The sequence below is a fragment of the Thamnophis elegans genome, chromosome 11 (assembly GCF_009769535.1).
Source record: "Thamnophis elegans isolate rThaEle1 chromosome 11, rThaEle1.pri, whole genome shotgun sequence".
Taxonomy (NCBI): Eukaryota; Metazoa; Chordata; class Lepidosauria; order Squamata; family Colubridae; genus Thamnophis; species Thamnophis elegans.
In genome coordinates this window covers 18363782-18377353 of record NC_045551.1, presented here as the reverse complement: position 1 = coordinate 18377353, position 13572 = coordinate 18363782, and the positions used below count along the sequence as shown (strand labels likewise).

The 13572-nt window shown below is 37.1% G+C and overlaps 1 protein-coding gene across 2 annotated transcripts in view; it reads left to right on the top strand.

Moving 5' to 3' along the window:
- SMS (spermine synthase) overlaps positions 1-13572 on the top strand; it is a 72812-nt gene that overhangs the window by 34353 nt on the left and 24887 nt on the right. For both annotated transcript variants that reach the window (XM_032226504.1, XM_032226505.1), the window contains 4 exons: positions 3088-3178; positions 6591-6655; positions 10439-10614; positions 11730-11884. In XM_032226504.1, the coding sequence (XP_032082395.1) occupies positions 3088-3178; positions 6591-6655; positions 10439-10614; positions 11730-11884 (487 nt within the window). The remainder of the gene's footprint in view (positions 1-3087; positions 3179-6590; positions 6656-10438; positions 10615-11729; positions 11885-13572) is intronic.

The following is a 13572-nucleotide window of genomic DNA, read 5'->3' as shown; positions in this document are numbered from 1 at the left end:
TGAAATACTGAATGCAGAGGGTGAACTCAAATCTATTCAAGAGTTGAAGCAAGAAGGAATAGAAATGAATTGGTACTCATATGTATAGATACAATCTAGATATAATGAAGATAGAAAATCCAAAGGTCTTTATAACAAAATGACTGAGTTAGATAAAATTTTAACAGGTACTGATGAAAAAGTAATTAAAAATTATATTGATATCTATTAGAGGTTAAATTACAAGATGAACAAGTTAAAGAAAATATGATAGCTTGGGGGGAAAACTTTGGGCATGGGATTGATTTAGAGAAATGGCAGAAATTGTGGTCTCAAAATTATAAAATGACAATGTCTACTGCATATAGAGAAAATTTTTATAAGATGTTTTACAAGTGGAATCTACCCCCAACGAGAATTGCAAGACTGTCCAAGAATAAATCAGAAAAGTGTTGGAAATGTCATCAGACATCAGGCTCATATTGCCACATGTGGTGGACTTGTATTAAAGCTAAAAGATACTGGACTAAAATTCACATGTGGTTAGAGAAAATGATATAAAAACACATAGATCTTAAACCAGAGATTTTTTTATTGGGAATTATACCAGAAATCTGTAACAAAAACTTAAAATATTTGATTGTAAACGTTTTAACAGCAGCTAGAATCCTATTTGCAAAAACCTGGAAAAATGAAACAATACCAAAACAGGAAGAAGTTATTCGAAAAATAATGGAGTGTGCTGAAATGAGTACATTGACATTTGAAATTAGAGAACAAGAAGATGAGCAATTTTATAAGATATGGGATTTGTTTTATCAGTGGCTGGGGAAAAAAACCTGGAAATGAAAAATGTTTTACTTATGTTTTAATTGAAGGAGTTAAGTGATAATACAATTATGTTGTTAAATAGATTAATAACAATACAATGAAAGACAATATATATATATATATATTGAATAATTTAGAACTTTTTGTCTTAAAATGGATAAGGATAATAATGAATTTATGTATATTTGATAGAGAACTGGTGATATAATGTATAACCCTAAGTATATATTATAAAGATATCCTATTGTTGATAAATAATTTTAATAAGGAAGTAATCAAAAATTGGTATATATATGAAGTGAGTATTTAGAATACCTTGTTGAAAAATGAAGGAATAACATCTTTGTTTGAATGTATGATGTACAAGGACAATAATGAACATAAGCATACTCCTTAGATGATTAGTGGGATTATACATAATTGAAAATATGAGATATACAAATATAAATAGTTGGTAATTTTTTTTATATTGTAAAAATATTCAGAATGGGATAAGTGATTATATAAAGGTATATTGTTATTAAACAGATAATCAAGAATGTAAGGTAATTAGGTTTATTGAAAAGAAAGAAATATTAATCATAATTGAATATATGTTGTACAGTGAAAGTGAGGTATTTAGTTATATTAGATGGAAAATCTGTGATTGTATATGTAATTGAGAATATGGATGCAAAAACACTTGTAACCAAACGACATGCTGTATGTAATGGATGAGAATTTTTTTATGTTTTTTTTTTTAATGTTTAAAAATAAAAAAATGCAAAAAAAGGAGACTAACAACAGTAAGGTAAAATAAAATTTAAAGTGCAAAATACAAAAATAAGTCAGCAGTTACATCACCAATAATGAAATGTGCTGAGCATTTCAAATTAAACACCATTTTGTTTATATCTCCAGAGCCCTACTATACTGATTTTAGCCATCTGACAGAAAAACAGATAATAAGCTTCCTCTTGGGAGTTCCAGATCAATCTCTGTTCTATGTTAAGTATGTTTCTAGAGACACCGAATGCATACTATATATACAGTATCCTTTGTTCTTATCAGCAATAGAAAGTTGTTTAGGAATGATCTGAAGCAGGGGGCAACCACCTTTCGGACCTCAGGGACCACTAAATTCATAATTTTAAATCCTGCAGACCATTAATATGAACCCAGCGTGCTGCTTGCTGAAGCGCCTGGACTCCCAGTGATGGGATGGGGTCCTTCAGGCACTTAGCTTGGCTGCCTGTTTCTTCAACCTTAAAAACTCAAAGAGCCATTTGGAACAAAACACTGGGATCTCATCTCATCTTTCTTCTTCCCTCTCCCTCCCTCCCTCTCCCCTCTCTCCTGTTGCTTCAGCCCGCCTGTGCCCCCCATGCAACAGCTTCATTACCTCGTTCCAGCCAGCGGGGGCTGCATTACTCTTGCACATTGCACCTCTTAAAAAGTTGCAAGTTGCATGTACCTCCCTCTACGGTGGAGATTTCCATCCCCACCACAAGCTGCCTGGCCGGTCCCATATTTCAGAGCTCTAGTCAGAGGACTAGCCTTGGTCATCCGGGAGCAGTTCCTCCACCTGGGTGCACTGTGGACCACCAAAATTTTTATCACGGACCACCAGTTGGTGACCTCTGATCTAAAGCTGCGAATGACTTTAAGAACATCATGGGCTCAGAAACAAATAGTATTTCATTAATGAAGTTGTACGTTTTTGGAATCACGGGTCTTGTGGCCCAGATGTTTTCAAAGATCAGTGTATGTTCTGTTTTAGCTTGAAGGATTGATTGATTGATTGGCTATTTGAATGTAAAGGACCACTAAAAAAAAACCTGTGTTCTCACACTATACAACAAAAATAATAAATCAAATATATAATAACACATTTAAAAACATCACCCATTTATATAAAAGGAAATTAATCAAAACAATCCATTGAAGTATAATCAAATAACGGAGGAAAAGTGATAGTTTATTTTCAAAGACCCCTATTGCACCCTGCTTAACATACAGAGAAAGCTAGCTCTTCTTGGAGCACTAACTATTTAATCCCAATGTGATGTATAGATTTTTTTAAGCATATTTATTAAAACTGTGTTTTGAAAGTTTATCAACATTATGACAAAATATTAAGCTAGCAGACAAAACAAGGCAGTAAAATACCCATTCTTTATCCCTATTCTTTAGCATATACATACGGTTTTATGAATTAAAACTAATTCTTCTTAAATTAGGATTTTATTTAGTAAATTAAATTCTGGCTTTATACTTTCTTTTCTTTCTATTGTCTAGCTTTGCGAATCTGAGAATTTATCTTCACGGTTTGGTTTTGGTTGATGTACAGAGTTGCAATGATTTGAATGAGAGAGAAGAAACAGAACAGGTGGGTAAACTATTAATTTTAGTAATAAATAATTTTAATTAAGAGGAAATAAAAATATGTTAATACATTTTTAGCTGAGCTTCCCCCCTCATTTGTCATACATGTATCATGTTTATAGTGATAAATTGTAATTTGAACCAGGTGAAATCTTTTAGGAGAGGCAGTTTGGAGTAGTTTTTAAGCATCGGGCTTGGCTAATGCATCAGACCATGAGTTCTAGTTCCACCTTAGGTATCTGGGTACCTTTGGGACATTCTTTCTCAGCTGTAGCAAGCAATGGCAAACCACTTCTGAAAAATCTTGCAAAAACAGGATCTTTTCTAAGCAGTTGTTAGCAGTCATTGCTGACTTAAAGTCAGCCAAAAAATCCCCCCTCTCCAGGAAACAAAAGTGAGAGTTTAGATTATGGGTATCAAACTCAAGGCCTGGGGCCCAGATCTGGCGTGCATGGCCACACTGGAAACTGAAGGACTGGCCCATGGTGCCTCTGCCAACAAAAATGGAGTTCATGAGGGCCATAGGCGCCCGCTGTTTTCGCTGGTAGAGCGCTTGGGCCCCCACAAGCACCCCCGACATGAGTGACTTCAAGCTGGCCATGCCCATCCTCGCCATGCCCACCCTGGCCCCCTGAGGTCAAACACAACCCTGATGCGGCCCTCAATGAAATCAAGTTTGGCACCCCTGGTTTAGATATTAATTATTAAACTTAAATCCTTCTAGCCACAAAACATATCTGACTTGGTTTTCATGCAAAGGGTCATCATATAAAAATTTTAAATTTATTTATTGGTTGTTGGTCAAGTTAATTTTGACAGCATTTCCTTTTCTTCTTTCCTGCCTTTAATATTTTTGGCTTACTGTTCATTGTTTTCTGTGTTCTTTATAACATTGTTTATACCTAAAGAGAATAATAGAATGATCGGTGAGTAAGTAGGTAGGTACTTAGGAAGATAATAGGTATATAGCATGTAACAGTGGTTCAGTGGTGGGTTCCGGATTCCATTCCAACTGGTACTGTTGGAATGGCCCCAGCATCACCCACATGTATGCTTCGGCACATGCACACATGTGCACGGTGCATGTATGCATCGTACTTGCCTGCAACACTTCCACAAGCCTCTGCGACATTCCAGCTTCTCGGAGCGTTGCGCAGGTGCTGTACACGCCATGCGCGGAAGCACCAAAGACTTAAAGCACAGGTGAGGAGCTCAGGTGGGTGGGTGGGCCCTCGGGAGCACTGTACCAGAACGGTACCCGATGCTCCGGGCAGGTTCTGATACGTCCGTACCGGGGCGTATCGCCTACAACCCACCACTACAGTGGTTATCATTTTCTTTAGTATTAGATGGTGCATATTTCTGAATATTTGTTGCTAAAAGAGATCAGCAAGAAAGAGCTATTAAGCTTGAATTTCCTTGGTCATTTGGGTGGCTATGTGAAGAAAATGCTAAGCAAAGTACTATTTTGCTATGGTGCAACATGTTTTTTTAACTTTTTATTTTAATTTTAAAACATTATTGAAAAAAATTAATAAGGATATCAAAAAGGAAAAAGTTTAAATACATACAAATGAATAAATGGAATTTACAGATATAGAAATCAAAGTTTTTCAGAAGCTGATTGATTAACTGTAAATAACTAAGTATTATATCATTTTTAAATACTAAAATCAGTATTGATCTCTAAACAGAATGTAAATATCAAAAACGCTAGTTTATGATTTAAGATTTCCGGAACAGGCAGAAAATGGGGTGCGCAGAGGCCGAAAATGGGCATGTGGAGGCTGAAAACGTGGCACATGGAGGCGGCAATAAGATATGGCAATCTCTGCAGGCTGAAACAGCTGATCGTCGGGAGGCCAATCCAACCGACGATCAGCTTCTTGTGCTAATCTGGCTGATTGAAGCTGAAACTGAAACAGGCTGTTTGCTACAAGGAGACATTGCTGGGAGGAATAGGCCAAAGGGTGGAGGTCAGCGTGTGGGCAGGACTACATTCGGTGTATAAGATGCACCCAAATTTTCACCACCTTTTGGGGAGGGGAAAGTGCATCTTATACTCTGAAAAATACGGTAACTCCATTTGGAGACTATATTCAGACTATAATTTTATATAGAGAACAACCATATTCAGTGTCAGAGTCTCTGTACATAAGTCTTAACATTTCAATTGTATAGGATAACTTAAATCTTAAACTAGCGTTTCTGATATTTACATTCTGTTTAGAGATCAATACTGATTTTAGTATTTTAAAAATGATGTAATATGTAGTTACTTATAGTTAATCAATGAACTTGAAGTTGATCGTCGGGAGGTTGATCCAAATGACAATCGCTTGTGCTAATTAGGCTGTGCTGAAATTGAAACTGAAACATGCTGTTTGCTTACAAGGAGGCAAATTAATGGGAATCAGATTTTTTTCCCCTTGTGCTAATCAGGCTAAACTGAAACTGAAACAGGCTGTTTGCTGCAAGGAGGCAAATTGCTGGGAGATAGAGCCTCCCCCCTTGTTTTCCTCCCCAAAAGCTAAGTGTGACTTATACTTCAGAGCATTTATACTCTGAAAAATATGGTAAATTCTTTTTGTCAGATTTATTTTTACATACTCTTCCAGTTTAGTCATTCTTTCAGAGAGGATTTTTGAATCTATTTCATAGCTTTTTGAGAGTGACGTTGAAAATGATGTAAATAATGGAATCTAATTAGATGAGTTATAAAAAAAGATGAGTTAGTCTTACTATTATTCTAACAGAAAAACACAAAAGTTACTCAGATAATTTTAAGGATTTGCATTTAGCATCAGTTTAGTTCAATTTCAGTTCATTACAGCCAATACCTAGAATATGTAAAACATAAAAACAGGTAAACAAAAGCAGATGCAATAATCAGGCGTATTATATTTTTCACTGTTAGTCTCCTTCCATAATATTGAAGTTAGATAACAAGCCTTTATACTATTATATTACAAATTATATAAAAGACCTTGTCAACAGTAAATAAATAAATATAAAAAGTCACCTGAATGACCAGAAAAAGGGAAAATAAAATACTAGTGTAAAAGTTCAAGACTAAGGCAACGCATCACCATTTCATTAAGAATTTTGTGTCCGGTGGGGGGGAATTGGAATATAAATCAAATAAATAATGCAAACTATTAACATTTTTTTATTTGTTTACTGAAAACTGTTTCAGTGAATCACATAAAAGTGGGCAAAATTTCAGCTTTGCTTCAGGATGCATATAAAAATCTGTATTTGAAGTAATGTTCAAGAAGATGTTTTGGTACTTGAACATAACCTATAAAAATTGATTGAATAATAAAAATGATGCATATATTTATGATAAGAGTGGTATCAAATTCTTAAGTACAATGTGTTTTTACTATGGTTTATACACATATGTTTTCCTGCAGCTTCTAAATAAAGTAGAAGAAAAAATGAAAGAATTATTTCATAAAAGTATCAAAAGGATAAAGCGGTAAGGAAATTTGTGCTTTCATACATCTCTTAAATATGAATAACAGTGAAGGACATGACTGAATAAATTACTCTGAAATCAAAGCAATAAGTTAAACTATCTACTATGTTATATACAGTATAAAGCTTTTATACAGTGCTAACATTATTTAGTTAGCTAATATTGAAGGATAGACTTCTATGATGATTGTTATTTCCATGTATATAAATTAAGAGAAAGCAACCAAAATTGTTATAATATTTTTATTAAAGTGTACAAATAAAAAACTAATACAAACTAAGAAGAATATAAAAAGTAAAACTTTAAGAATTAAAAGTGCAAAGAAAATTAATGTATATAAAAAATAACTCATCTCCACATAACAAATACAACTTCAGTAACTTCTGTGATATGTCAATAAAATATCTCTTATGTATGAATATACTATATATACTATATATTAACCTAGATCAAATAAGTCCACTCTGTGTTTCTTATACTTAATTTTATTCTTTAATTGATCTTTAATCCCATCAAATAATGTCCCACAAGTTGATTTCTTATAATTTTTTCTTTGTCTCCTCTCAGAAACTCCTTCACAAGGTTTTTATTTGTATGCCCCCCCTTAATTTTTAAGACAACAGGCAGTTTCATTTGTAAATGCAGTGTGACATCATTTTCCATATTAATTTTGTAGTCTGGAATTTTTAAATCCACTTTCAGATTCATATTCAAATCAGCCGCAGCCTCTATTTTATCTAGTAAAATCTGTTCCGCTTCTATAGCATCTTTTAAATCCAATTTTATAGTAACGGACAATTTTTAGAGTAATTTCTGAGAGTATTGTTCCCAAGTATCCTTGGATTTTTCCATAGTCAAATAATATTGCTTCCTTGAATTAATGAGTTTCTATTGCTTTTAATTTTAAATCTTAGTTTTCTCTGGTTCCCTCCAGTCAAGGGGTCCCCAGCCTGTGGTTCATGCCCACTACCAGGCTGCGAGCTAATCACCACTGGGCCACATGAGGGGCCGGGTGGTGCATGCACCTCCATGCGCATGGCCCCATTCATGTGAGTGATTTCATGGACGCTCGTGACCCCTTGTTCGAGTGTCATAGGTGTTCGTGGCCTCGCTCGTGTTCACATCACATGCTTGCAGATCCACTTGTACAAGTGTCATCATGGAAATTTGCAGCCCCACTTGTGCTCATGTTGTGGGCGTTCACAGATCCAGTCATGCAAGCGTCATCACGGGCACTCGCAGTCCCATTCATGCAAGCGTGGTTTTAGGTGCTCATGGTCCCCCTTGCATGAGTCTCACAGGTGCTTGGAGAGCCACTCACGTCATCGCAGACACTCATGGCCCCACTCGCAAGCAGCTTTGTGGGTGCTTGCGGCCCCACTCGTGCTCCTCATGGGCACGTGGATCCACTGGTACAACTGTCATCACTGGTGCAAGCATTATCATGGGTGCTCACGGTCCCACTTGCACGAGGGTTGCCATGAACATTGTAGGCGCTGATGCACACACACACACACACATACATATGTGCTTTCCCCTCCCACAAACTCATCGCTTTCCCCCTTCCCTCCCCCCTTCCCTCCCCAGCTCCATGCCGCCAACCCAGAATAATTGGGGTACTCTGTTCTAGTTAACCTTCAAAGTCCCCTCTTCTCATGTCCTTTTTTTCCCTAATCAACAACACATCCCTATATGAAATTCCTTTAGGAAAATTTCTTGCAGTCAGTTTTAAAATCTTTGTACATATTTCTGTAAATTTTTAAGCAACCCAAAGGAAATATTCTTCCAAATCTGTCTGGCCATTTAATTTGTTTATAAATTTACAAAATAAGTATGTTGTGACCCTTTTTGCTGCTTATTCAAAAATGATTTTTTTTTGAATCCTTAAATTTACATGAAACTTCTTTAATCAAGGACATAAGGAAATTCTGCCAGAAACTTTTCAGTACCTTAATTTTTTACTGAATATATTATTATGACAATTTTAATTAGAATGAGTAGAAATAAGTTTTCTTTTAATTATCCGTGATCAAGAAAATACGATTCATAACTTTTAATTTCCTATCTTTTTTACATTGTAGTATTAATAGCACTCAGAACAAACAGAAATAGAATTCCCTGGCAATCTATTTAATACTTTATATCCCGGCTTAAGAAATAGTAGTGTATATGGACATGTATAGTCGTTGAAGTCATATTGTACACAAACTTCTCATTATGTTTAAATACATGCAAAAAACTACCATGTTTCCCTGAAAATACAACCTGTCCTGAAACTAATGCCTTGCCACGTTTTTCGCATGGGCAAAAATATAAGCGCACCCCCGAAAATAAGCCCCCTGGATAACACCCCCTCCGGCCAGGCAGAGCACCCCTCAGCGACCTAGCGGTATTACGAAGATGCCAAGGGAGCTGGGGGGGAGGTGCTTACATTGTTTGCCACCTTCGGGATACTGCTAGGTTGGGGAGTGGCGTTCTTCTCGGTCAGAGGGGGGAGTTGCCAGGCGGCTGCTCCCTTGCAAGCTGCCTCCTGAAGAGCCGGGCACAGCCTGAGGAGCAAAGCAGCCATGGGGTGACCACCCTCACAAGCAGCCACCCGGCAAACCTCCTCTCCAGCCGCGCAGAGCGCCATTCACTGACTTAGGGGGCGCTGCTGCCACCTCCACCACACTTCAAGCATAACTTCTTTTCTGGCTTCCAAACTCCAAAACTCGGCTGCCGAGTCTTCCAGCAGTGGCCATTCTAGGAGTGTGCTGTATGGTTGTGGGCTGGCTGCTGGAAGACTCTCTGTCCAGAAGACTCTTTGTCTGGAAGACTCTGTCCAGCAGCCGCCCCACAACCATACAGTGCACTGCTAGAGCAGCTGCTGGAAAACTTGGCAGCCGACTTTTGGAGTTTGGTAGCCAGAGAAGAAGTTATGCTCAGAGCGCTGCGGCGGTGGTGCCCTGACTCTGCAGGGAAAGCTGGGCCAGGGCATGGTGAGGCTGGGAGGCGTGCTTGCTGGGGGTGGAACAGGCGCTCACACTACCCCCTTCTCCAGCCGGGCAGAGCTACATGCACTGACCCAGGAGGTATCCCTAATGTGCCAAAAGCGCAGGATCTGGGGAGCGGGCAGAGTGCCACATGCCTTGGCGCCTTAGGGATACCCCTTAGGTCAGTGAATGGTGCTGTGCCCGGCGGAGAGGGGGTTTGCCAGGCAGTTGCTCGTGAACGTGGTCACCTCATGGCTGCTTCGCCCCTGAGGCTGTGCCCAGCTCTTTGGGAGCCCGCTCTCAAGGGAGCAGCTGCCCAGCAACCCCAAAACAATAAGCCCTCCCCCTATAATAAGCCCAAAGCCATATTTTGTGGGGCAAAAGAAAATAAGACCCAGGGAAACACGGTACAAATATGGTGGAAATTAGAAAATAGATTTCTGAAGAGAATATAATATATGTTTAGATATTTTAGAATTAAATGTAAATTTAGAATGTAAAAGACTTTAATATGTTTTCTTTATTGTAATTTTCTAATTTCCAGTACTGGAAATTAGAAAATAGTAAAGAAAATGTACTAAATTTATTTAATTTATTAGTTTAAAATATGTATTTTGCTTCTAGCATTGGATCATTTATTCATACCTAATAGTCCCTTTAGAAAGCTGCCATTTAAGGTTGTCTGACAATAATAAAATGTGTCCATTCTTCCTTCCTTCCTTCCTTCCATCCTTCCTTCCTTCCCTCCCTCCCTCCCTCCCTCCCTTCCCTCCCTCCCTCCCTCCCTCCCTTTTTCCTTCCCCCCTTTCAGCTTGCCAGTCATTATGAGAGGGGATGCAATTGATAGATACTGGCCTACAGCAGATGGGCGATTGGTGGAATATGACATAGATGAAGTTGTATACGACGAAGAATCAGTTTATCAGAATATTAAAATTTTACATTCAAAACAATTTGGAAATATTCTTATCCTCAGTGGGGATGTTAGTGAGTATTATCAGTTTAAAATATAATACATGCATTTGCTATTGAATCAGTCCGGACAAAGTTTCTAAACTAAATACAACTAGACTAAATACAAGCCATAATCCGTGGCTTATTAAGGGCTTGGAATTGTCTATTTCTAGGATTATTTTTCTTAAATTGCTAAACATTTATTCTGTGTAAGAATTAATTGATATTTTATTCATATGTCATGAAAGAAAGGATTATTAGATGCTTGTCACATTTTTTCTTGGATGATTTGAAATAAAATATAATTGCAGTGATATACAATTATTCTTTATTGATCTTACTATATTAAGATTAATTGAAAAATAATGTAACATTCTTAACAGAGATATGATAGCTGAATGAATTATGTGAACAAATTTATCTTGGGTGACAGAAAAGAGTTCTAACCAGTGTAATATGAGGTTGCAGTAAACATATAGCTTTGAATTCATGTAGTCCAGGTACCTACCAGTTGACATAAATTAATATCTTTTTGCCTACTAGTCAGAGCAAAGCATTAGGTCTTGAGAGTTGCAAAATATCTACCCCTCTTTCAAATTTCTACTTATTACAGGTAGTCCTTGACTTACAACAGTTCATTTAATGACCATTTGAACTTACGACTATTTTTCACACTTGTGACCATTGCGGCATTTCCAAGGTCTGTGATCAAAATTCAGGTGCTTGGCAGCTGGTTCATATTTATGATGGTTGTAGTTTTGCAAATGTCTGACAAGCAAAGTCGATAAGGAAGTCAGATTCACTTAACAATCATGCTACTAAATAATTACAGTGATTCACTTAACTGTAGCAAGAAAGGTCATAAAATGGAGCAAAAATTCACTTAACAAATGTCTTAACAATAGAAATTATGAGCTCAATTGAGATAGTAAGTTGAGGACTACCTATAGTTATAAAGTTACCCTTACAAATTTGTTAATTTCTAAAGGAGGAATGTAAGACTAACCAACTATAAATATATATAATACCCATTGTATAATATAAATTGTCAGTTGACTTATTAGTTATAAATATTAAAATGCTTATTGTTATGAAAAGATTGTTTTATGTTTGTGTATATTCATATGTTTGTTTTTCTGCTTTTTAAGATCTGGCAGAAAGTGACCTAGCATATACAAAAGCTATAATGGGGAGTGGAAAGGAAGATTACACCAACAAAGAAGTGCTCATTCTTGGAGGTGGTGATGGAGGAATATTGTATGAAATTGTCAAATTGAAACCAAAGATGGTCACCATGGTAGAGATATCCTTTTGATATGAGCCTATGGTCTTTAATGTGAAAACAAAAGTCTTCATATCATTCTGTTTGGAAGAAATATTACACAGCTCTGCAAAAAAAAAAATTCTGAGAGCTGTTTTGGTTATTCCACATAATCTTTATGTTTTTTGGTGCGCTGAATCCGAAAATGACCTCCATTTTGTCATAGGACATCATGTTTCCTGACAATTTAGGTAACTGTGCTAAATAAGGCAATACCTCAAAATAAATGGAAATAGACTTATAAAATTAAAGTTTTATTACAATATTTTCATGAAAATCCTTTTTTGAACTGAAATGAGCTCACCTACACACTAAACTCGATTCTTCTTCCTTGTGAGGCTCCTCTTGGTGCATTTACGCTTGTAAGTAGCATCTGGAATGTCTCTGAATATCCAACAGTAGTCTGCCATCATTGTAACGCTCCATTTTCCCTGGTATCTCCTTTCCATCTCTTTAATGTCTTGGTGGAGTCAATCACCTTATTCCTTACTCACAGCTCCCAAATTTTCAGGAAAGTAGTCAAGGTGAGACTGGAGGAAATGCACTTTCAAACTCATCAGGCAACCTAAAGTTTGAAATGCTTTCAGCATTCTTCCGACGATCTTTTTGTAGTGCAGATCTTTGTTATTGCCTAAAAATTTCTGTACGACTTTTTTAAATGCAATCCACCCTTTTTGAGGATCCATCATGGTATTGACAAACTCTTGATTAACTATAAGCCTTCTAATGTCTGGTCCGACAAACACACCTTCCTTCAATTTTGCCTCCGACAGGCATGGAAACTTGGTGACCAAGTATTTGAAGCATTCTCCATCTCTTGGAAGTGATTTTACAAATTGCTTCATCAATCCCAATTTTATGTGGAGAGGTGGTAGAAGAACTTTATGGGAAGGTACCAAAGTTTCTCGGAGGACATTTTTTTCACTGACTGTTAGCATCCTCGGCTGCCAACTTTTCTTGGTCCAGTGATTTTGTCGGTCTCGACTGTCCCATAGACACAGAAAACAAGGGTATTTGGTATACCCAGCTTGTTGCCCGAGCAGCATGCACAAGACCTTCAAGTCCCCACACACTTGCCAACCATGGTCTTCATATTTAAGTTTACAAAGAACCAATTCCAAATTCTCATAGATTTCCTTCAAGTGTACGGAATGACCTACAGGTATGGAAGCGTAAAAACTGTTGTGGAGTAAAACTGCTTTGAGACTTCTTTTTGAAGAATCTATAAAAAGACACCATTGCTCTGAATCATATTGGATTTAAAATTGACCCATCAGACCTTCGACATCGATGCAATAAACCAACTTGTCTTCCTGGGCGAAGTAAGGAACGAACTCCTTTTCACGATGTCTGAACCATGAAGATGACATTGCTGGCAACAATAATTTCCTGCTTTTCAGCCTTGATCCGAGTAACTCAGTGGCATCTTTGGGAAGATTCAAGTCTCTTACCAAATCATTCATCTCCTGATAAAACAATTATGGTCTTGTATCATCTTCAAAGTCAGAACTTGATTCGTCATCTGGTTCAAGTCTGACTTCACCTTCATCAGAACTAGGTATCTCTTCCAAGGTAGCAGGGGGCTTGGGTACTGGTATATCTGTGCCATGGGGGATGGGACAAATTGCTGAGTAGAAATTGGGGTATGAAATGGAATGATTCTATTTGGA